At 43.0% G+C, this 26,003-nt stretch overlaps 1 protein-coding gene across 2 annotated transcripts in view; it reads right to left on the reverse strand.

Moving 5' to 3' along the window:
* Positions 1 to 26,003, reverse strand: part of PHYKPL (5-phosphohydroxy-L-lysine phospho-lyase) — a 273,652-nt gene that overhangs the window by 150,484 nt on the left and 97,165 nt on the right. For both annotated transcript variants that reach the window (XM_069199277.1, XM_069199278.1), the window contains exon 8: positions 19,293 to 19,518. In XM_069199277.1, coding sequence (XP_069055378.1) covers positions 19,293 to 19,518 — 226 coding nt within the window. The remainder of the gene's footprint in view (positions 1 to 19,292; positions 19,519 to 26,003) is intronic.

Below are 26,003 nucleotides of genomic sequence, written 5' to 3' on the forward strand. Positions count from 1 at the left end.
TCAGACAGGCTCTCAGTTCGTCCAAATCAGAGGCAGCAGCAGGAGGAGCTGCACTGAGGAGGGCAACAGACACTGACCAGGAGGGCCGGGCAATTTAGAAAGGAGAGCTATGACAGCAAGGTGGAGGAAAGTGCTCTTCACATAATGTAAGGCTAAACACATATAAGAAGATGTAGTAGCTTGTTTCCTGGAAGCACTGCTGCACATAGATGATGGCATCGGCAAAAGAATTGGCAACGGCTAACCAATGGAAAATCATACGGGCATTCTCTTATCCGAAAGTGATTAACAAATGCATTTTTACGAGTGCATATTAATTATGTAAAGTGATACAGTTTAAACCTCAGAAATCTAAATGAACCATCTAAAGGCTCCTAAATGATCATCTTTATGCCAAGGAAACAGAAGAAAGATGCATCAACTACTCATGTAATCATGCTTTTCATTTGGACTCTCACAACTAATATGCAACGTGGAGTGTTTTAAACAGCATCATTTTCGGCAGACACCCAAAATGGACAGTGATAAGTGATCTTTAATGGCCTATACCATCTGTACAGAAAACTGCATTAAATCTTCATATTTTCTGTGCATATACAAAGGATGTGTTTATTCAGTCTAAAATACTCCTGGTCTGGTCTCCTTCTCAGAAGGTTGAGAAACTGCATTCTATCACGCCGATGAGACATACATCCATTATATACCAGAAATTACCACCACAGATTTACTACTAGCCTGGAAATGTCCACTAGGGGCCAAATTTCCTTTGGTAATTATATTCCTGGTGGATACTCTATCTAATCTGAGATTCCTCACCTTGAAATATATTCCCCAGCCATCACATTGGATCCAGAAATTGGTGCATTTGGTAGGTGGCTTCATGAGGCTCAGCTCCAATGTCGCTCTTCTCTGGGTGTTAAAGTGGAGCCACACATATAAGCGCTACCCATGTGTGCCGAAATCAGTTGCTTTCTTAAGGTTTTCGGCCCCATCAGACGCAGAGCCTATAGGTAGATTTCCATGATCAATGTGCACATCTTTAAATTGGGGTCTTTTTAGATGGAGAAAGACCACAGTTCATCAAACTAGGAAGTGGAAGGGTCAGTGAGGAAGGAAAGTGGCCAAAGAACACCAGATGGGTGAGTGCATGCCCAACATGAAAAGGAGAGAGCACTTTCTGCAGAAAGGAGGGTCAGGTCTTCAAAACAACCTATCTTGCAAAAAATGTTGACTAAGGTAGGTTGACAAAAAGAGCCTTCAGCTGGCTCAGCACCTAGCAACGAGAAAGACTTTTGTCAAAGTTAGAAGGCTTAATCAGACCTTGAAAAGTCATAAAAAATGTTCCTAGACCTGCAGGTTGAGTAGCTTGAATAATCTACTCGACCTAACTGCAATGTACTTGACCTGGAAATGGGTCTCAAATTGTGTGATCCTAAGCAAATATTGTATTTTACCGTCACCTTTTTCTTCATTCTCACATATGAGTGCACCTTCAAATATGCAAGTTCAGCATTTCTGCTGTAAAAAAAAATCCTCTTTTGTTTGATTAAATATACTAAATGTTTGCTCCATGTATAATAAATCTAGCCCACATATAGGGTACACATGACCAATGAATGACTTGCCTCTTAGTTTACTAATAGCTTTGCCATCAGGGCAGAGGTGTTTCTCAGTTTATGTTTAAACACTCACTTTTAATACAAATATTACTAAAGCATGATGTGGTAGCACACTGTCATTTACAGACAGTAAATTTCCAAGAAATGTCCAAAAACCTTCCCACTAACGTGCAGATTTACAGATAAAACTACAAAGTGTTTTAACAATAATCTGTGAAAATTGGTTTTTAGAAAACATCTATCATTTGCACATCACCAAGTACAGTGTTCTGACTTTTACATCCTAATAAAATATTTTTTTCATCACACAGAATTACAAAAAATTGTCTTTCACAGCTAATGAAATATATTTTGAAATGTTTGTAAAGTTGATTTAGTTATATAAATGTTGTGTGTTAAGAAAAACCTGATACCAACAGCCTTTCATTTCACATAGGTCAGACAGTTCACCTTACAAAAACTCTGCAGTCACAAGGAAAGTTGTTTGCATTGCAATAAGACAAACTGACTTTTGACCTCTGTCTCTGAACACTGAGCAAATGTGACAAGAATAAGATTTAAAGGCATCCTAATTGCAAATTCAGTTTCTGACTGAACAGAACGCCTTTGTCCACTTGCCAGAAAGGGCGAGGAGGATCGAAAAATAGCTCAACCCCATGAAATAAAACTTGCCATAGCAAGTGGTAGAGTGGATTTTTCTAGCCCTGCCTTAAGGGGCAACTGAGTAGCAGCTCAAAAGGGATGCACATCAAAAAAGTAAGAACTAAATTCATGTCCACTGTGGCATCACAAAGAGTTTTGGTGGGAACACGTTTTGCAAACCTTTCAAAAACCTCATCAAAACAGGTGATTTAAATAAAGAAGGCTGATTTGGAAACCACAAAAAAAGCAGAAAGAGCCAGCAAATAGGCCTTAATAGAGCCTAAAGTATAGCTCTGATAGGCCAGGGACAAAAGAAACAACACAACTTCAGTCAACTTGGCTTGAGTCGATCAATTTGGTGGATGCTGCACCAAACCACAAGTTTGTCCCAACAGTTGGCATACACGGATTTCATAGAGGGATACCTTGCTGCCAAGGTAACACCAATGCCCTAAGGAAGAAGTCTAAATGCAAGCAACTGCTGCTGCTTAATCTCCATGAAAGGAGATGCAGATTGCGTTGTCTGGAGGTGGTTGACATTTGTCTGGGCAAGCCCACCTCAAGAACCAGTCGTTGTGGTAGGGGAAAACTGGTATGCCCAACCTCTGAATGCTTGCTGCATCCACCGCCGTCACTTTCATGAACATCGGAAGGGCACTTGTGAGGCCAAAAGGGAGCAGTGCGAGATGAATAGGCTCCAGGTAAACTGTGACCCACAGGTGGAGCCTGTAGGCCTGCAGGAAGTGAATATGGAAATAAGCATTCTGCAGATCCAATGCGATCATCCAGTCTCCAGGGCCTAGGGCAGACAAGACCGGCCTGATGTGACCAGTTTAAATGTGTCCTTCCAGAGAAAGACATTGAGAGGGCAGATATCTAACCTAGGCAAAGGACACTTCCGGCACCTGGAGGTAGTGGGATTAACACCCAGCTCCTACTTCTAATGCCAGAACCCTACCAATGGATCTTTTCACCAAAAGGCTTTCTGCTGCAAGATGGACAGGTGGCCCTCCATCAGCCGTCTTTATGATGGTGAAAGGTGTGGCGGGGTGGAAAGAAATTGGAGGGCGTAGCACCAATGTTCAATGTGGAGGCACAGTTGTCTGAGGTGACGGCTAGCCGCCCTAGGACGCAATATGAGATCTTGCCTCTGACAGGGTGATTGAGTGCCAAAAAGGACACAAGAAAGCAGTTTTGCAGCTGAGTTTGCTGGAGGGGCAGGGGACTAAGCTGCACAGTGTAATTGATGCTCTGTCTTTGAGAGCCTCAAAAAAGGCTGTGGTGGCAGTCAGGTCTGGTTTTGGTGAAAATGAAAACCACTGCCATAGCCAGGGGCCTGGGGGCGAAATTGCTGGTGAAATTGTTTGGCGGAGGAATACAGACCAAAAGATCACACTGTGGCCCTGCTCTCCTTAGACTGTTCGAGGGCTGATTTCATGCTATATAGGCAAGAGTCGTCTAACGCCATACCCAATAAGGATGCCTGGATATCCCCAGAGAAGCCCGCAGACCTCACCCAGTCATGTCATCTAGGTGCCTCCTGTAACCGGCATAGAAAGTTGTGTCCAAGACAGAGGGAATTACAAATTTAGTTGCATTGCAGCCACTCTGGGTAGCCTGGGTCAGGGATACCCCAAGAGGGCCGGGACTGGTGGTAAAACTTGGGCTACTGCATTCCATAGGGCGTGGGAGTAGTGGCCTAAAAGTCAGCTGGCAATTACAGACCTCAAAGAAAGGCATGTGGACGAGAAAATGCGCTTGTTAAAAGTCTCAATCCTTTAAGGCACGCAGTCAGAAAGTGTGCCTTAAAGGATAGAGGTGGTGGGAAGTGCGTTAACATGAACCTTACTGTACCACCAAACCCTCTAGTGTGGGATGCTGAGTAAGGAAGACAGGTTAACTGCTGCCGGCCGATGGTACAGAGCGACCTGCCAACTGACTGGTGGGCCTGAACAGAGTTTCGTCCCAATGTCCAAGAGAGTATCTGCAAGGGTTTCATTAAATGGTTAAAGAAGTTCTGTAGGTACTTGACCAGGCTGAAGTACCTTTGTCAGAACATTAGCCTTCACCTCTGTAGCAGGAAGTTGTAAGTCTAGTAGTTCCACCACTCTCCACATAATGGCAGTGAAGAAGATGCTTTCATTAGATCAGTAGTGGCAAGGCAGGAACAGAAACAAAGCTACTGTCTGGAGAAGTATCCAGACAGACTTAAAAAAATAAATAAAAAAAACAGCAGGTTTTCTTTCTACGCACCCACACATCCCTTTAGCCATCAAACCTCACCCATGCTGCTCCAATTAAGAAAAGAGTTGAAGACCCACGTCTTTAAAGAACAGTACATCACAATGCATTAAACGTCCACAATCCAGTTTCCTTTTATTACACATTGGCTTCATGCTTTTCTTTGACCACATAAAGCGCTCCACTGCCTTTGGGCTACGTTCATGCTATAAAAATACCATACGTACATACATATAATATTTAAGGGCCAGATTGAGGATGGGTCAAAGGAGGAAATTTCCGTCATTACTCTAGGAGCACAGATGTGATGCACATGTTTTTAGGGATTGTGTCTAGCCAGAGAATGTCTGTAAAAAGATTTTGCAGTGTGTTTCCTGTACTCTGTACCACTCTCTATGAAATCAGTGCTACTGGCCTGTAAGAATCTAAAGATGCTTTGTTTGCATCAGTGTTTTATGCCAGTGGGATTGATGCCCCTTGCTAAAGTATCTCTGGAATGACTGTTCTTTATTGTGCTCTCTTTAGTAGGCTATGCCAATAGATGGCAGACTTTTAGGGGAACTGTGAAGGCAGCTTCTGTACTTATTTTGCTTTATTTCTTGCTTTGTGCAGCTCCTAAATTTAGTTTTTGTACCACCAAGCAAAGATAGAGGCTCATGTAGCAGCTCAGTTCCCCAATCTGCTGTTCCTGAATTCGTACAGTTTCATAGTTTGGTTAATACTTTGTAGCTCCTGCTCTGCTAACCTATGACTTACTACTGACAGTACCATAGAAGTCCTTTAAGGTCTAGGTTAGCGTTCACTGTAGTTGTTAAGAACTCTGCATTTTCTGAAAGAGTCCTCTATGAGTCTCTGTGTACGAGTCACAGACACAGATTAGCTTGGAGCCTGTTAACCGTGTAGTGTTTCACCAGTTTGCAGTTGTAAAGTTAAATAACAGTGCCTCTTATCTCCTTTCACTCATATCTTCAATATATAGATAAAAACCTTACAGAACGCCTCAGGGACCACATAACCTCCGTTCTCACTGATAAGTGGGTGACTCAAATTTACCTGCAAGTCACAACAGAGTACTAATTCAGAACAATAGGAAAAGGCGAGGATTTAATATAAACCTTGACAATCCAAACCTGCTTGCAACTAAACAGCTACAATAAACAACAAACCTGGATCCACATATTATGTTAAAGTACGGGCTTCTCTGCTCTACCTTCACCTTCTTTGGACACATCAGTCATATGAACAGGAATCTAGGCATAATGTAGGATCTAGACCTCAGCCTAATCACCCAACTAGGAAGGTATTATCCATGTTCCACCAAATGAAGCCCCTTGAAAATATCCTTTCATTGATCGCTACATAAGATGTATAGTAGTCAATGAATTTGTAAACTCCTGACTCAACTACGGCAATGATTTTGTACATCAGCTTGCCACCCTTCCAATGTAAAAGACTGCAAAACATCACCCTGTAACACAGAAGCACTCACCGTTAAGTTCATAATCGGATTTGCAGAGTAGTGCTAGGTAAATTCATCCTCTGATCCAGACTACCTTTGGGAAAAAATCTAATACTACCATTCTATTAGTCACTTCTACTCCAACCAAAGTAACATCATTGCGGTTCCCATATTAGGAAGCAAGAACAGAGGAGAAAGACAACTCTTAGTTAGTGGCACTTGACTGTGGTATGACCTTCCCCTAACTAACTGGAACCTACAACCTCATGTTATTCAGGAAAATGTGAAAAACCCAACAATTCTGATTGCCCTGAAACTTGTTCTCCACTGTGAGTTCCATGCTGACTTGATCCTACTCTTTCTTCTATACACAGAATGAGCCAGATTAAACTTCACACTATGGAGCACGCACAGAAAATGATCTGGTACCCTCTCATCCCTTGCACACTGTAGTCCAAAGTCAATGCTCTAAAAGCACTAAAATAATGCAGCATGCTGGGGACAAAATAAAATAAATAATAACAACAAACGAAGGCAAGGGATTGCCATAGTCCCCATGTTTGGCACAGCAGTTTTCGGCCCAAATGCACTTTTCCTTAGAGCTTTTCCAAATTCAATCAAGGCAGCAGTGCCAGGGTACAAATACCGGTCCTGTACCTATTTACAGTATTGGGTAATTCCAGTGCAACTAAAAAGTTTTTTCAGTGCCTGGAATGGCCGTCTTTGCATGGAGTGAATACAGAGAAGTGAACCCACCACCCCCATTCAAACTAAGGGCCTGATTTAGATCTTGGCAGATGAGTTACTCTATCACAGTGTCACAAACACACACACCTCATTCAGGCTTAGGTCCTGATTTAGATGGGAAATAGGAAATAATGGGATTTATATTTCGGCGGACGGAGTAACTTGTCTACCAAGATCTAAATCAGGTCCTTAATCTGTAGATCTATGGAGGGCTGAAGTTAAACAGATTCTTCTGCTTTCCTCATTGCTCTCATGGTTACAGTACTTTGATTAAATTGCAAGAAAATAAGTTACTTACCTGTAACCATAGTTCTCCATTATTGGAATCTTTCATAGAATCACATGCTTGAATCATTTCCCCGTTGTCGAGATGGGAGTTCCCTGGTACCTTATAATGGCAATGCAATGTTAAACATAGGGTATAAAGGCCCCAGGCCCTTCAATTTTGTAACATATCACAGTCAATTTTAAAAAAGACATCAAACTTAGGTTTCAGACAATCAGGCTGCTATGCCCTTTAGAACACTGCTGTGAGAAGTTCCAGTCCTTTAGGTTTTCGAAGCACGAGTATAGGAGATCTACTCAAGGAGAGAGAAAAATAAGCTTCCCTGGGGAGGATGGGTCACATGTGAATCTATGAAAGATTCCAATAATGGAGAACTACAGATACAGGTAGGTCCCTTATTTTCTTTCTCCTGTATTGAAATTTTCATAGATTCACATGCTTGAATCATATTATATAGCAGAAGTGAAACACACGGTAACCTTAATTCTAGTTACATGCATTTATACACACACACACACATATATATATATATATATATATATATATATATATATATATAGAAAATGTCACTTACCCAGTGTACATCTGTTTGTGGCATTAGTCGCTGCAGAGTCACATGCTGTGCACATCCCGCCATCTGGTGTTGGGCTCGGAGTGTTACAAGTTGTTTTTCTTCGAAGAAGTCTTTTCGAGTCACGAGATCGAGGGACTCCTCCCAATTCGGCTCCATTGCGCATGGGCGTCGACTCCATCTTAGATTGTTTTCCCCGCAGAGGGTGAGGTAGGAGTTGTGTATGCTAGTAATAGTGCCCATGCAATGGAGTGAATATGTATGTACATAATGTAGTTTAAAGTAATATATTTACAAATTTACAAATGTTCAAGATCAACTTCTAAACGGCTACAGGCTCCCGGGGAGGCGGGTGGGCGCATGTGAATCTGCAGCGACTAATGCCACGAACAGATGTACACTGGGTAAGTGACATTTTCTGTTCGATGGCATGTGTAGCTGCAGATACACATGCTGTGCATAGACTAGTAAGCAGTTATCTCCCCAAAAGCGGTGGTTCAGCCTGTAGGAGTTGAAGTTGTTTGAAACAATGTTCGTAGTACTGCTTGACCTACTGTGGCTTGTTGTGCTGTTAACACATCTACACAGTAGTGTTTAGTAAATGTATGAGGCGTAGACCATGTAGCTGCCTTACATATTTCGGTCATTGGAATATTTCCTAGAAAGGCCATGGTAGCACCTTTCTTTCTAGTTGAGTGTGCCTTTGGTGTAATAGGCAGTTCTCTTTTTGCTTTAAGATAACAGGTTTGAATGCATTTAACTATCCATCTAGCAATGCCTTGTTTAGAAATTGGATTTCCTGTATGAGGTTTTTGGAAAGCAATAAATAATTGTTTTGTTTTTCGAATTAGTTTTGTTCTGTCAATGTAGTACATTAACGCTCTTTTGATGTCTAATGTATGTAGTGCTCTTTCAGCTACAGAATCTGGCTGTGGGAAGAACACTGGTAATTCTACTGTTTGATTCAAGTGGAACGGTGATATAACTTTTGGTAAAAATGCAGGATTTGTCCGTAGAACTACTTTATGCTTGTGTATTTGAATAAATGGTTCTTGTATGGTAAATGCTTGAATCTCACTTACTCTTCTTAAAGATGTGATGGCAATTAAAAATGCAACTTTCCATGTTAAGTATTGCATTTCACAAGAGTGCATGGGCTCAAAAGGTGGACCCATGAGTCGTGTTAAGACAATGTTGAAGTTCCATGAAGGAACTGGTGGTGTTCTTGGTGGTATAATTCTCTTTAGACCTTCCATAAACGCTTTTATGACTGGTATCCTAAACAGTGAAGTTGAGTGCGTAATTTGCAGGTAAGCTGAAATTGCGGTAAGATGTATCTTAATGGAAAAAAAAGCTAGCTTTGACTTTTGTAAATGTAGTAAGTATTTTACGATATCTTTGGCAGATGCGTGTAAGGGTTGAATTTGATTATTATGGCAGTAATAAACAAATCTTTTCCACTTATTTGCATAGCAATGTCTAGTGGTAGGTTTCCTAGCTTGTTTTATGACCTCCAAACATTCTTGTGTAAGGTCTAAGTGTCTGAACTCTAGGACTTCAGGAGCCAAATTGCTAGATTCAGCGATGCTGGATTTGGATGTCTGATCTGTTGTTTGTGTTGTGTTAACAGATCTGGTCTGTTTGGTAGTTTGACATGAGGCACTACTGAGAGGTCTAGTAGTGTTGTGTACCAAGGTTGTCTTGCCCATGTTGGCGCTATTAGTATGAGTTTGAGTTTGTTTTGACTCAACTTGTTTACCAGATATGGAAGGAGTGGGAGAGGGGGAAAAGCGTAAGCAAATATCCCTGACCAACTCATCCATAACGCATTGCCCTGAGACTGATGTTGTGGGTACCTGGATGCGAAGTTTCGGCATTTTGCGTTTTCCTTTGTTGCAAATAGATCTATTTGTGGTGTTCCCCAACTCTGGAAGTAAGTGTTCAGTATTTGGGGGTGAATCTCCCATTCGTGGATCTGTTGGTGATCCAGAGAGAGATTGTCTGCTAACTGATTCTGAATTCCTGGAATAAATTGTGCTATTAGGCGAATGTGGTTGTGAATCACCCAATGCCATATTCTCTGTGCCAGGAGACACAACTGTGTTGAGTGTGTTCCTCCCTGTTTGTTTAGGTAATACATCGTTGTCATGTTGTCTGTTTTGACAAGAATGTATTTGTGGCTTATTATGGGTTGAAATGCTTTCAGCGCTAGAAATACTGCTAATAGTTCTAAGTGATTTATGTGAAACTGTTTTTGATGACTGTCCCATTGTCCTTGGATGCTGTGTTGATTGAGGTGTGCTCCCCACCCTATCATGGAGGCATCTGTAGTTATTACATATTGTGGCACTGGGTCTTGGAAAGGCCGCCCTTGGTTTAAATTTATACTGTTCCACCACTGAAGCGAGGTGTATGTTTGGCGGTCTACCAACACCAGATCTAGAAGTTGAACCTGTGCCTGTGACCATTGTGATGCTAGGCACTGTTGTAAGGGCCGCATGTGCAACCTTGCGTTTGGGACAATGGCTATGCATGAGGACATCATGCCTAGGAGTTTCATCACCATTTTGACTTGTATTTTTTGTTTTGGATATATGGCCTGTATTACATTGTGAAATGCCTGAACCCTTTGTGGACTTGGAGTGGCAATCCCTTTTGCTGTGTTGATCGTCGCCCCTAAGTATTGTTGTGTCTGACACGGCAGAAGGTGTGACTTTGTGTAGTTGATTGAGAAACCTAGTTTGTGGAGGGTTTCTATGACATACTTTGTGTGTTGTGAACACCGTTCTAGCGTGTTGGTTTTGATTAACCAATCGTCTAGGTACGGGAACACATGTATTTGCTGCCTTCTGATATGCGCAGCTACGACTGCCAGGCACTTTGTAAAAACTCTTGGCGCAGTTGTTATTCCGAATGGCAACACCTTGAATTGGTAATGTACCCCTTGGAATACAAACCTTAAGTATTTTCTGTGTGAAGGATGTATCGGTATATGGAAATATGCATCCTTTAGGTCTAGTGTTGTCATGTAGTCTTGTTGTTTGAGCATTGGGATTACGTCCTGTAATGTCACCATGTGAAAGTGATCTGATTTGATGTAGGTATTTAATGTTTTGAGATCTAATATAGGTCTCAGACTCTTGTCTTCTTTGGGTATGAGAAAGTACAGAGAGTAAACTCCTGTTCCTTTCTGTTGGTTTGGTACAATTCTATTGCTTCTTTCTGTAGCAATTCCTGAACTTCTAGTCCTAGAAGATCTATATGTTGTTTTGACATATTGTGTGTTTTTGGTGGGACGTTTGGAGGGAATTTGAGAAATTCTATGCAATAACCATGCTGGATAATTGCCAGTACCCAAGTGTCAGTTGTTATCTCCTCCCAATGTTTGTAAAATTTGCTTAGTCTCCCCCCCACAGGTGTTATGTGTTGGGGATGTGTGACTTGGAAGTCACTGCTTGTTTTGAGGAGTTTTGGAGCTTTGGAACTTCCCTCTACTTTTTGGGAACTGTCCCCCTCTATATTGTCCCCGAAAACTTCCCCGCAGATATTGGCTCTGATAAGTGGGCCTTGTTTGTGAGGTCGTGGGCTCTGTACTTTGCCCACGAAACCCCCCTCGAAACTGTGTTTTTCGAAATGTGCCTCTGCTCTGTGGGGAGTAGAGTGCGCCCATGGCTTTGGCCGTGTCAGTGTCTTTCTTAAGTTTTTCGATAGCAGTGTCTACCTCCGGCCCAAACAACTGCTGTCCGTTAAATGGCACATTCAGCACAGCTTGCTGTATTTCCGGTTTAAATCCTGATGTACGCAGCCATGCATGTCTCCTTATTGTCACTGCTGTGTTGACAGTTCTAGCAGCTGTGTCTGCTGCATCTATTGCTGACCGTATCTGATTGTTAGAGATACTCTGTCCTTCTTCTACTACTTGTTGTGCTCTTTTTTGGAACTCCTTGGGCAAATGTTCTATAAAGTGTTGCATTTCGTCCCAATGAGCCCTATCGTATCTGGCCAACAAAGCCTGTGAGTTTGCAATACGCCACTGGTTTGCTGCCTGTGCCGCCACCCTTTTGCCTGCTGCGTCGAATTTTCGACTTTCTTTATCTGGAGGTGGTGCATCTCCTGAAGTGTGTGAGTTCACTCTCTTGCGAGCTGCCCCTACTACAACTGAGTCCGGTGTTAGCTGTTGTGTGATGTACACAGGGTCTGTTGGTGGCGGTTTATATTTTTTCTCCACTCTTGGATTAATGGCCCTTCCTTTTACAGGCTCCTTAAACACTTGTTTGGAGTGTTTTAGCATTCCGGGTAGCATGGTAAGACTCTGGTACTGGCTGTGTGTGGACGACAATGTATTAAATAGAAAGTCGTCTTCCATGGGCTCTGCATGCAGGCTGACATTATGAAATGCCGCTGTCCTCGACACCACCTGTGCGTAGGGTGTACTATCTTCTGGTGGCGACGGTCTAGCTGGATAACAGTCAGGACTATTATCTGACACTGGCGCATCATAAAGGTCCCACGCGTCAGGGTCCTCTTGACTCATCCCTGTATGAGTCGGGGATTGCATCATAGGTGGAGTGGCTACCGGTGATGTTTGCGGCGATCGTTGTGGAGACGGTGGCGGGCTTACTTGTTTAGCCACCTTTGCCTGTGGTTGCTTGTCTTTCTCTTGGAAGCCAAGTTTGCGTTTCATTCTAATAGGAGGGAGAGTGCTGATCTTCCCTGTTTCTTTTTGGATGTGGAGCCTTCTTTGGGTGTAGTCTGGCTCCATTGTCTCCAATTCCTGTCCAAATCTATGTATTTTCATTTGTGAGGACAGTCCTTGTTCCTCTGCGTAGGAACTTGATTTCGGTTCTGAGGCCGGATGTTTCGGTATCGAAACCTTTTCGGCTACTTTTTTAGGTTCCGGCTAAACCTTTTTTATTTTCGGCGTTGTTGTCTCTCGGTGCCGATTCATTTCGGTGCCGCTGTCTCGGTGCCGAACTTGCTCGGAACCGCTCTCTCGGGCCCGAGATTGCTGTATCTCGACCGGAGTCGGATGACTTCGACACAAGCGTGCCCTTTTTTGGTGCCGATGATCGGTCACCTATTTTTCGGGTTAAGCCATGGCCTGTTGGCGGTGGCGTCCCCTGGGCTTTTGTGGTCTTCTCGTGAGTTTTATGTTTCGACGTCTTACTCACGGTTTTCTGCGTTTCTTCGGGATCGATCTCATCCGAGTCCGATTCCTGGATTGAGAAGGTTTCTTTTTCCTCCTCGAAACGCCCTTGTCCTGTCGGCGCCGACGCCATTTGCAGTCTTCTTGCTCTTCGGTCTCTTAGTGTCTTCCTGGACTGAAACGCTCGACAGGCTTCACAAGTATCTTCCTTGTGTTCTGGCGACAAACACAAGTTACAGACCAGATGCTGATCTGTATATGGATACTTGTTATGGCATTTTGGGCAGAAGCGGAATGGGGTCCGTTCATCAGCCTTGAAGAGACACGTGGCCGGGCCGACCAGGCCCCGACGGGGGATCGAAAAAACCCCGAAGGGCCACCGGAGCTCTTCAAAAGTCGGTGTCGATCTGTTATAACTAACCCGATACCGAACGCAAACAATACCGACGATTTTTCCGAGATTCTAACTAACTTTCCGAACTGAAACCCGGAGCGAAAAGAAAAACGTCCGAACCCGATGGCGGAAAAAAAACAATCTAAGATGGAGTCGACGCCCATGCGCAATGGAGCCGAAATGGGAGGAGTCCCTCGATCTCGTGACTCGAAAATACTTCTTCGAAGAAAAACAACTTGTAACACTCCGAGCCCAACACCAGATGGCGGGATGTGCACAGCATGTGTATCTGCAGCTACACATGCCATCGAACATATATATATATATATATATATATATATATATATATATATATATATATATTTATCCAAAGAAATGTGCCTAGATCCATATAACGAGTGATGTACTCATACATATGCAAATATATGATTACACAAAAATGAGTGGAACAATGTGCGGAACAAGTAAGAGGATGGTGGGAAGAAGGAGATAGCTCATCTTCAATGGAAGAGATATCTTAGTACTGCATTACCCATTGCTATATCACCTTGAGGTGTAGAGACCAAGCAGTAATGCTGCATAAAGTTATGCCTATTCTTCCAGGTGTATGCCCTGCAAATGTCTTGAAGTGGCACACTAGCAAACAGTGTTTTTGAGGTCGACTTAGATCTTGTAGAGTGGGAGCATTCCAACATCTGTAATGGTCTTCTAGCCACCTAGAAATGCACTGTTCGGAATGGGCTTACCCGTGTTGTGCTGTAAGCCACAAATAACTGTTTAGACCTGCGAAAACCTTTGGTTTTGTCTAGATAAAATTTCAAGAAAGTCTGGTATAGAATGTTTTTAGGAGGACAGGTTCAACTGCAATAGATATGGAAGGATCTCTTCAGGAGAAGAGAGAAGTGGATGTACTTTAGCACGTTGACATAATATCGAAAATAATTTCCACTCATGGCAATAGGTTTTATTTGTGCTGTCTACTCAGGCAAGTATGTCTCTACAATCCTGAGAGATGTTTAAATAGGGAAACTCATTGTGCTCAGGAGCCACGCTGATAAGTGACGAGACTTGGGATCCAGATGCAACAATTGGTCCTTGTTCATTGTTAGGAGAAAAGGCATCGTTCTCAGCTGGATGTGCTGTTTTTCCAAGAGGAGAAGTGGCTCCATTAACCAATAATGGTGAGGCCACGTTGGGGCTATTAGGATTATCCTGCAAGGCTCTGTCTTCATTTTAATGAGAACCTTCAGTTGGAGAGGTATAGGAAGAAAGTAGTAAGCAAAGATTCCAGACCATGGAATCGAAAATGCATCCCCCCATGATCCCGGATGATGATGATGCCAGCTTGCAAAGAACCTGCATTTGAAGGGGTCACAAAGAGGTCGAGATTCAGTTTTCCCCCACTGGGAGAAGACTTGGTTGAGGGTTTCCTGATCTAGTTCCCACTCGTGGCAAGAAGTCCTGAGTCTGCTGAGAGTATCGTGCTTTCCTAGAACATGTTCCGCTCGTAGATGCGTTCTGTGGAGGATGGAACCCTCCCAGATGTCCTTCCCCTCCAGAGAGAGGATTTGTGATCTTGTATTACCTTGCTTGTTGATATAGTGCGTCATGGTCAGAACAGCAGTTTCTTATTTTCTGAAGGAAAGTCTACAAGGCTAGGTGTATTGCCTTGAGCTTGACTAGATTGATGTGGTAATGCAGACCAGGGTTTTACCATTTGCAGCTGACCAGTCAGTCTTGAAGGTATGCTCCCCATCCTTTGAGGGAGGCGTCAGTGGTGAACACCAATGGAGAGGGTAGACAGAGGAAATATAGGCTGACTGACAGGTTTGTCTGTAGCGTCCACCGAGATAGGGCCTTGATCATGGCTCGGGCGACTTTGATGATGTCATTGAAAGAGCCTATTGTCTGTACCCAATGAATTGTTCAGTACCTCTGGAGCCGCCGCATCTGTAGCACGGCACAATGGAACTAGAGGAATGAATGATGACATCATCCCTCGTAGTGATTTGTAGAGGTAAACTTACTCTTTTCTTTGTATCAATTTTTGCAATGACAGTTTTAATTATCTCTCTGATGTGGGGTAGGCTTTGTTGAGTGTAGTATCTAGTGTTGCTCCTAAGAAGGGTATGTTTTTTATGGTTTTTGATGGCTGAAGGACTGACTTTTTCCAATTCAATGTGAGACCTAACTCACTGAATTGGGTTATGCAGGCGGTTGTTGATCTCTGCACAGCTTGATTAGACTGTGCCTTGAAAGGCATATCGCCTAAATACAGGAACACTTGGAGTTTGTGTTTCCTTAAAAAAAGCAGCTACTGGCGCCAAACACTTTGTGAATATTCGGGGGCACATTTCAGGCCAAAAGGAAGAACTCTGAACTGGTAATGGCTGCTAGCTACTGCGAACCTTAGGAATTTTCTGTCTGAAGTATAGACGGGCGTGTGAAAATATGCATCCAGAAGGTTGACAATCTCCCAGATTTAGGAATAGCAGAATATCCTGCAACGTTACTATGCGGAATGACTGCTTTTTGAGACAGGTGTTGCGATCTCTATGGGTGAGGATTGGTCGTCAATCCTTCCACTCTTTTCGGACCAAGAAGAAACGGAAATAGAATCCCTTTCCTTGTTGTGAAGCAGGTACTCTTTCTATGGCCCATTTCTTGAGCACGGATTTGATCTCCAACTTGAGAAGTTGTAGATGTTTCAGAATGGAGGTGTGAGATGAAGTTGGTGGTGGGGTCTGAATGAATTCTAGAGGGTGGCCGAATTGAACAAGGTATAGGACCTATTGTTCTTGGTCAGATGTTATTTCTTGTCAGTGTTGAATACAGTTGGATATTCTTCCTCCTAGCCTGAGGAAAGGGGAGTAGCCGGTGCCTGAAAGAGGTCATTGGCATCAACCAGCATTTTTTCCTCGGCATTCCACTCTGCCTTTAGGTGGGGGTCTATTGTATGCTGCTTGTGGTGATTGCCGTTGTGAGTACTGTAGACAAAATCGCTGAGCAGTAGATGAATTGGGGGCTGTAACAATATTGTTGATAACCTCCCTTGTATGAAGGCAGCTCTCCTCCTCTGGCACCCTGAAAGGGCAATTCCCTGTATTGAAGAGTCCCCAGAGATTTAGCTGTGTCTGTGCCGGTCTTTATGGCTTGGAGGTCATCATTGACATGCTTGCCGAAAAGAGGTTCTCCATCGAATGGTAGATTCAGTGTTTTGTTCTGGTCTAACAGAGGTAGCTTTGAGCCAGCCTTGCTTTCTGAGTACAGCAGAAACTGTAAGTTGTCTAAATGCAGTAGTGGTGATATCCATTGCACACTATATCACCTCTGCAGATGTGCATTCCCCTTCTTGGAAAATCTTCTTGGACTCTGCTTTAGCCTAATTTGGTAGCTGGTCCAGATATGGAGCGATATCAGCCCACAGTTGGCAATCCTACCTTCCTAGAACAGCTAATCAAAGCACCTACCCTCTTTGTCTGGATGAGCTGAGACTGTGGTTGGGGGGGGGGGGGTGTGTTCTTAGATCTGCACTGGGCCACCTGTGTGATCATTTAGTCAGGCTTTGGATTGCCAGTAAGACATGCCAGAGCGTCCTCTGGAGCCTTGTATTTTTTTTATCCAAGTGCAGGAGAACCGCAGTCACTGTGGCTGGATTTCTCATCACTTTTAAGCCCTCTTCCCAAATGTAGTTGACAATGGGCATAGCTTTCAAACTCTTTCAAAATTACTCCTTAAAATCATAGAGAAAGCAGACTGTCATAGTGGGCATGGGGAGTTCAAACCTTTTTGCTGCCCTTTCTACAAGTTATGAAATCCCCCAATGTCTTCTGGTAGGGAATACACTGGAGTGGGTAATGGAGATGATGGAGTAGATATAAGATAATCATCCCATTCAGTGTGTGGTGCGGAACTCCCCCATTCCCTCCCAACATCAGAAGTTGCTAGGTCCTGGAGGAAAATTGTTTGTGGAGTGTGCCTTGCTGACGTAGGTAATGCCAATGGTCTTTGGAAGGCTGTACAGGAGGGGATTTTGCTGCAGGGAAAGTCTGTTGCAGTAGAATTAGTAGGTGGAAAAGGCCTTCCACAATCTGTAAGCATAAATTGTAAGTCTGAAACTAGATACCTAGGTAGACACACCATTTCCTCCTGGTATGGCTGATTGTATTGCTCTTGAGGTGCTTAATAACCTTGCTCTTCATATTCTTCCTCGTAATACTCCTCCTCCTCCTGGCACTTTACATACAGTTCGGGATGGGCTGTGCACAACCCCAAAGGGCCCTTCTTCCACGGAGTCTTCTTCATCCAACAGATGGGCTGGTATCAGTGGGGACATCTTGCTTGGAAAGGTGGAGCAGGAGTTAAATATCTGCTTTTTTCCTGTCTTTGAATTTTTTCTCTCACCGGAGTCGTCAACGAGGTTGTGAGAATAGACGTCATAAAAGCAGTGTCTTCCATCGATGGATGAGTCGTCGTCGCGGACGAGGGAATGGATGCCAAAGGACAAACTATTGACTATGAGGTCTGAGAAAGCTTCAGTGTCGACCAACTAGGGTTAGAAGTTGTGGACAAGGATGTAATTGTCGAGAAAGACAAAGTGGTAGACAGCATGGAGATCGTGCTTGTCGTGGCAGTCGGAGATGCTGCCCTATATGTCTTTGTCGATGATGGCGCCAACAACAAGGTTTTCACCAACGGCGGGACGCTCATCGACGACCTGTAAGAAGATGGAACAGACAAAGGCTTTTTTAATTATAGACGAACATGAGGAGGTGGTGTAGGTGGTTCAGATGTACTCTTTGTTAGTTTCTTTGAGGGGACAGATGGTCCCTTTTTCTCCTTGTCTTTGGAAGAAACCTCACTTTTTTGAAGAGGTTTGGAAGGACTGTGCCCTTTGTAAGACCCCTGAGTGTTATTTATTGAGGCTTTCTTTGACTGCTCAAGAGAGGAGTGAGACAGGGGTGATCTTGCTCTCTCTCTTTTGTGATCTTCTTGAGAACGACAAGGAGTCAGACACTGACTTTTTCCTAGTTTTGAGCTTCTGGAGCCATATCAGCAGCCTTCCTTCTTTGTATTTTAGTGTCTTTGTAGAAAAGTACGACATACCTTACAATCTTTGGAGTTATGTCCTGGATAATAGCAGTAGTTGTAGTCTTGATGAGGATTCTTTGAGTGAAGCATCTTCTTACCACAGGTACCACAGGCCCTGAATAGACTCTTCTTTTCCTTATCTGATATGATGAAGTCAGACCTGAAGTCAGATTTACTGCGAAAATGTTCAAAGGGACAAAGCTAAATACCCAAAAGGCAAAAAAAAAATTGAAATATAACAAAATAGGCAGAACTGAGCAGAGGAGACTCCCCAGCACGATGTGCAGTTGAAAACCTGAGGGATTGGAGTTTCTCAAAGGAGCGTTCTAGAGGGTAAAGTTTGGTCTCTTTTTTTAATATTGTCTATGAAATGTTACAAAATCGAAGGGCCTGGGGCCTTCCTACTCTATGTTTAACATTGCATTGCTATTATAAGGTACGGGGGAATCCCATCTCGATGGCAGGGAATGATTCAAGCATGTGACTCTATGAAACTTCCCATACAGGAGTAAATGTTGGATACTCTGTAGGTTGACGTGCTTGAAGTGTTATTTTTAAAGTGGCTGCTACTTAAAGAATTTGTTAACTACAGGAAAAAAACAGCAGTTTATTGGTTGTCCACAGGACCCATTAGTGACCCTCCATGACCCTGAAGCAGCTTCAGTACTCTAGAAAAAGCACAAGTTTAAAAAAAGGACATTATTCCAAAACAACTTTTCTGCATCTCCACCAAACACGACTAAATGCCTGACCACATTCCATGAAGTATTAAGAGATGTAAATGCCTAGGTATATAAGGTTTCTAGGATACCTGTCAAGAATAACGTATCATGCCCTACAAGTTTGCTCTTTTATTTTGATACAATATGGATGCTCTGGCTCACTTACACTTGAAACATGTTTCTTTACACCAACTTCCATTTGCCCTATGATAGCAAATACATTTGTACTATGATGGCTTGTACGTTTCCCTGTTAGGCTGTAGCTGATGTTTCATGCTTTCTACATTTGTGAAAACGCAGACAACAGACAAGTGCTCATGTTTGCTTACTGCATCCTTATTAAAGCAACAAGTGATGCATCTGTCTTTACTCACTGTGTTAAAATATTCTACTCCTGTTGAGGTAAAAGCCTCTGCAATTTCCTTTGTTGTTACAACACAAGCCATAGGGTGGCCATTCCCAATAGGTTTGCCCACAGTGACAATGTCTGGTACAAAATCGTCTCCTTGGAGTTGAAAGGACCAGAACTGCTTGCCAACTCTGCCAAATCCAACTTGAACTTCATCAGCAATAAAGACTCCCCCAGTTGTTCGAACATGCCTAAAATACAAAAACAAATTATTTTCTAATTATGTTTCATATTAACCTGGTAATGCACTGCTACGTACAAATTACTCATTTTAATTATTAAGATACCCCTAGTTTGGTCGACTGTACCCCATTAATGAGACATTCAACCGTTAAGGAAGAGGACTGGTGCACTATTGTTAAGCCCTTTGCCATTGTCCCTAAGTCACAAATTGTCCACCAAATTTCTACGCCACCAGTGTTTTGCTCAGTTCACACGAAGGGCAAAGACTTACATCGTCAAAAGCGGACAAACACTGGCAGTGTCTGCTTAATGCATTCATATCTTCTTTTAACTGGCCTAGGAAATATAACAATCTATTCTGAAAATACCTGGTTCTGTAGGGACCAAAACACATTCTGGGCAGCCAAACATTCTACATCTTCCAATTCTGCCATATGCCCCCAGTAAACAATGTCTCCATCAGCATTTTCAAGCATGAAAGACTTGTGTTTAAACAAAACCTGTTTTAGTCTGTTTGGAACTTGCGCAATGGATGACATGAACGATTTTGGATCTTTCAATTCTATTTGACATAAGAGAAAAAGGTGTATACAAGTAATTCAAGAGTTTGAAATCGAAATATTTGTAAACACCCAGGAGACAGTTTTGTTCTTCAACTGAAAATGAATACAAATTGTATATCACATGTTTATTTTGCAAATTAAGTTGATACACCTCGACCACTGTGATAGGGCCATGCACCTGCACATGGTCTTGGTAGGAACGGACTACTGTCATTTAGTAACTACCATTATGGGAGTGATCAAGCTATGCTTGTATGTCACCTTTTCCTAAGTTTCATCTTTTGCTGTTCTCTTGTGATTCCAGCTCTATTTCTAAAGTATTTTATTCAAAGGTGAAGACCAGTGATGCAGATACATATTAGCACACAAAAGCAACATATGTACCACATGTTTTGGTACATCAGGAGACTATTTCTTAGATGCGAGTGAACAGAATTACCAAAACATGCCACAACTATGATAGGTGAGTCTGAATCCTCCCCTTGTGAACTGTTAAGAGATGTGATTGCACATTTATTTTTAAGTCAGTTCATTTGCATCAGAAGAATGGTTCCATGATTTGCCACATACAAGAAAATGATACTACCCTGGTAGACACAGTTTTGCGTCTTAGACCAGAATGTTGTTAAATACTTTAAATTCTGCAATAGCGTATTCCAAAGACTACAAGGAAAAAACAGTAGATCAAAAATACCTATCCATTCCCGGGCAACGTATCTCAAGTGCTCTGTGTATGTAGGTATGTAGTATGAGCAATGCGTGCTGGCTGTATTGGGCCAGGCCCAAGTGTCTGACACTCAGACATCATTATGAAGCCATGAGAAGACTTAGAAATAGACATCACACCAGCCTAGGGAAGGCAGCACCAGAGACTAAAAGCAGGGAGCTCAATGTCATGCCTGAATAGCTCATTTACTCTTTGCTTTAAGATTGAATTCTGGTACTTGCAATTTGGGATTTCCCAACTAGGAGTACAAAATAAATGCAAATTAACAGCATTAGCTGGGGAGCTACTTTTGTCAACACTGGACAGCTTAAACGTTCTTACTAGAGGCAGCAGTTTGCACCCCATACCGAGTAGAGCATAGGAGTGCGTAGCGCTGCTTTTAATTTTTGTGTTCTGCCACTTTCTGAATTGTTTTTTCCCTTATAAATGTAGGATCACTAGTTCACAATCTAAAGGAAACAAAACACCTGCATGAGCTTCTCACACCTAATATGGGACAACTTGGCAGTGTTCAAATATATTCAGGAATTCTGTTTTGGCTGGGTGATACTTAATGAAAGTGCTGAACAACCAGGTCTGGATGGAAAACAGGCTGTACTTGAGACATTGGGTGCCTGGAGCAGAACTGACTTTCAAGCAAAGTTGAGTTATGTCTGCATTTTGGCGAATTTTGATATAATCTTTAGTTAATAAGAATCCCAGGGCATACGTTTCTTCAAGAGTGTGAAGATCTGGTTTGTCATGAGAGCATCTGGGACACTGTCTTTGGTGGGGAAAGCAATGGCCATAGTAAGTAGGGGTGAGGCAGCATCTCCATAGAGTGATTTGAGGAAGGATAATGGTAAGACATCTTCAAAAGAGGTGGCTTTGGGAAACCAAGGATATTTGCATGGAATGTTAGAGACAGGAGTCTGAAGCATGACTACTGGGGGATCCAATGCGGTGGTTGTCAGTAAGGCAATGTTTTGGTGCCAATGCACTATTGGATCATCTTTATTTTCTTCAGTGAAGAAGACGTTTATGGAATTGAACTTATCTGTGGATTGTGGGATAGGAGGGCCCGATAGTGCAACATGGCCTTCAACAGCAGTCTGCTTTTGTTGGGTGATAGTAAAATATTTGGATCTTGCTGATCTGATGAGCTGTCAACATGTTTCACGGAGGGACTACGGTAGAATGATGTCACTGGAGTCCTGTTTTTCGCATTTCTTCTTTTCAGTCTTTAGATGGACGATTTGTTGTTTAGGAGGTAACTGAGTAGTAGGGTACTGAAGTATTTTGCTTGTACTTGTGTTTTTTACTTGGCGCGTGAGTTCATATGATTTGCCAGAAATACCTTGAAGTCATTAAAAAGGGTGCTGACTATGTTTGTTGAGGAAGCAGGGTGAGCGAAAGGTGTGAGATTTAGGTTGGCAATGAAAAAGTCTTGAAAGGTTTGTTCTCTTTTGGATTGGTGCCGGAGAGCTAATGAGGCCGGGTGAATGGGGCTGAGGTCTGACCAGACAAGGGCTACAAGAGATCTGCTATGGATGCTTGGTGTTGTCAGGAAGACTGGAGTGATATTTGGTCTTTGGAGTGTGTTGGCTGGGTGACGCGCCATGCCATGTTGAGTGTTCAATACGACCGTCGTCCGAAGTTGGATGCAAGCCCACCATCCCGGGCCCCCTGCTAAATCATATGAGTTCCACAACAATAAAACACAGTCCTGCTTTTTGTTTGAGGATTGTGTAGCCTTTTACTGTCATTGTGCATTTTGCTTATTTTTTAAAAGCAGCGAAGCTTGTAATGCAGCTGGCTCATTCTTTAACTAAAAGTGAATGTCCACCAGAAAAACATTACGAACTCTGTGAGGAAGTACAGGAGTTATGGGAGGCTGACACTGTGCAGTGAAAGTATCTCTCAATACATTTACCGTTGTCTACATACTTTTTTAATCTAATTTGCAGTAAAAATACAATACAGTGTGGCATTAGTGGGATTAATCCAATGTGTTGCTATGCAGTCAGAATGGGGCTGGGAGTTCTCGAAGACTGCCTGAGCTTTGAAACAAGGTCAATGGGGCTTTTTATGGGTGTTCTGGGATTCCTTAAACAGAGCACACTACCCATGTCTTTCATGGAGGAGCTGGTTAAGTCATTATAAGGGACGCTGGGTGGGAATTAAAAAATGGCATTTCAAGACTGTTGGTAAGTGAAATGGAAACATTAAAGAGCAGATACTCGCTATCCCACAGTATCTATTCGGTACTGAGAGTAGCCGGTACTCTCCTATTAAAAGTATTGCGCCAAGGTTGGAAAGTGCTGGTACTCTACCTTTCAAATTAAATGAGCCCAGGCACTCCCTTCCTGATATTCTGAAGATAGGTGCTAGTTATGGATTTAATTAAGGCACCTCTATGACGCTTTATAGGAGTATTTTAAATAAGCAAAGAGCTCTCAACCAAGGAAGCCAGCTACAGATTTCCAAGGCCTGGATGTTATCAGGAGATGGTATCTTGAGTTGGCATGTACAGCTATGGAGGTGCACAGGCGGTGAGAGCAATGACCTAGCTTAGTCATCTCTGCCTTCCAGTGGTCAGAGGCCATTTACCAGTTGCCGGAGAGGGAGAGATTGAATTGTGCAAGCGTGTAGGAAACCATTTCAACAGATGGCTTGACAGGAACCAAAATCAGCAGAACTGTATGAAGAACAAGAAGGTGGATGGCATTCCTTACAAGACCTGTATACATAAGCTACAACAGAAATTAAATTAATGCATGAATTAGAAAGAAAATAAAGATTAGATTTTGTTACGTCAACTAATGATTGCTACGTCAGGGAGAAGTACCAAGACACACGCTGGCAATACTTTTCTAATCAATAAAATTACTTTACATATCTTATTTGGATGGCAGATAAGTGGCTGGTCAATACGGTACACTAGGTGTTCGAACGGCGTAGTTTTAAGCCCTAGGTGAAGGACTCAGCAGCATAGCCAAAAACTCGAGAGAAAGGGTAAGGGGAGTTTATAGGGTTTCAAATCACAAGAAAGGTCAAAAGCAAAATAGTCCTCTTTGGAAGATAAGGAGACAGATAAGGACATGAATGCACAGCGTAAGCAGATGGTGGCTTTCACTGTGGCTAACCACGAAAAATGACCACCTGAGAAGAAACTGCCCAGAGCTAAAAGTCACAAAACCTCAAACAGCCAGTTCATATCGAGTTCCATATAAAAGAGGAGCTAACTGGACCCATCTGGGTCAGGACCTGGTGACCCTAGACTGTGGATGGGTGGGATGGGAAATGCCCCTGCACAGCAGAGCCTTCACATTTTCGCTCAATGAGAGGTTACTCGCACCCAGTGCTTAATTTGAACCGGCAGTTGCCGGTGAGACCCACTGGCACTCATTTTTGAAGATCAGCACTTATTACTCCTCATTAGACATTGGCCAGAAAGAAGCAGGCATAGAGAGAGACAAGAAAAATGTCACAGAGGGAAAAAGCAGGAACTTTTATGAGTGAGTGCACCAACACTTAAAGGCACCGGCCACTGGTTTCTGAGCAGAGTTTAGGCACTGCCCACATCATGAGTTATGAACTGTTAAAACTGGTACAGGGTAACTGGGAATTGTTCAGTTTACAGCCCACAGTCAAATGACCGATGATGGAATCCGCATGGCCAGCGGCTAAGATAGCCTAATCATTCTGCAAAGAGCTAAAGCCTGCATTCTAAAGAATAAGACAGAACATAGGGAGAATTGCTCCACAGACTCAAAATTTATTTTGCAGATTGCCCACTGGCACACCAGACGAAATGGATATAGGCAGAGACAGGACTCTTGGATGTCACCATGGTTTGATAGTATCAAATATTATCAAATATTGCTTTTAGTCCTGCAAGGAAAAAACAAATTGCAAGTAGACACAAGACAACTTACATTCACAAAAGGAGAAAGTGCGTAAAGGAGATAAAATAACTTCTGGCACTAATATTGTCGGAGAAGCCACTTAGCTAAGGATGGCAGCAAAAACCTTTGAAGGGAAATGCTATCCTGCATGCAGAGAAAGTGGGTGCTAATGCACTACAGTTATCCAGAACACAAGAAAACAAGTTGAATCCTGGATTCTGACAGCTTGACTATGAACAATTCATAGTACAGGTGCATTCAGTAGATGTGACATAATGAAGTGATGTGTGAGTTTGGTTTCATTTTGGGTGTGCAGTGGCTAATGGAACAAAATACTCAGCTGGAATTATTATAACAGCTTTAAGGCATTGACCACCAAATATGAAACACATTCTGCAGCAATACAACTCCCAGACGAATTAATAAAACATATATGGAGGTTAGTACAAAATACTGTCTCTCTAGGCAACTACATCTATGGATTCACAGTAACATTATCAATCTTTTTCAAGTGGCAGGAGGTGAACATCTCTCCTGGCCAAAAGTGGCTAATATTTACGTTAGCACTATATTCTGCCTTGTACCTCTCCTTTACATGAGATACGATGGATGCAGTCAGGGAAGAGGTTTTCCTCCCAGAAAGGGTTATGGTTCAGGTATGCTTTAAAACCTGCCAAATCATTGGTGGCAGGAAGTACCTCTTGTATTTATTGAAAAAACAAACAAAAAAAAAAACAAGCATTTGCAATGCAATAAATATGTCTCGCATTTGTGAGAGTTAGAGATATTGCTGTTGTGAATGACAATGGTGGTCATTACAGCCCTGGCGGTCGGTGTTAAAGTGGCGGTAAAACCGCCAACAGGCTGGCGGCAAAAAAAAATGGAATCACGACCGTGGCGGAAACCGCCAACATAGATAGCCACTTTAACACTCCGACCGCCACGGCGGTACAAACAAACACTGCGGCGGTAACTGCCAACAGACAGGCGGAGGACAATGTACCGCCCACACTATTACAACCCACCAATCCGCCACCGTTTCCGGGGCGGATTCACAGCGAACAAAAACATGGCGGAAACAGGACTTCGAAGGGAAAACGCTCACCTCTACACACCCCACGAGGAATCAGGATGCCAGGGAACCCGAGCTCCAGATTCTGCCAGCCTTTATCTTCCTGCTCCTCTACCAGGAGCACGAACGCCGGCGGCGAAGGCCACAGTGAGTACTGCACCTACGACACAGGGGAGGGGGGAGGGAAAAAACAGTGACACACACACGCAACACCCCCACCCCACCCTCACCCACTACAACACAC

This window comes from Pleurodeles waltl, chromosome 7, assembly GCF_031143425.1.
Source record: "Pleurodeles waltl isolate 20211129_DDA chromosome 7, aPleWal1.hap1.20221129, whole genome shotgun sequence".
NCBI classification, from domain to species: Eukaryota; Metazoa; Chordata; class Amphibia; order Caudata; family Salamandridae; genus Pleurodeles; species Pleurodeles waltl.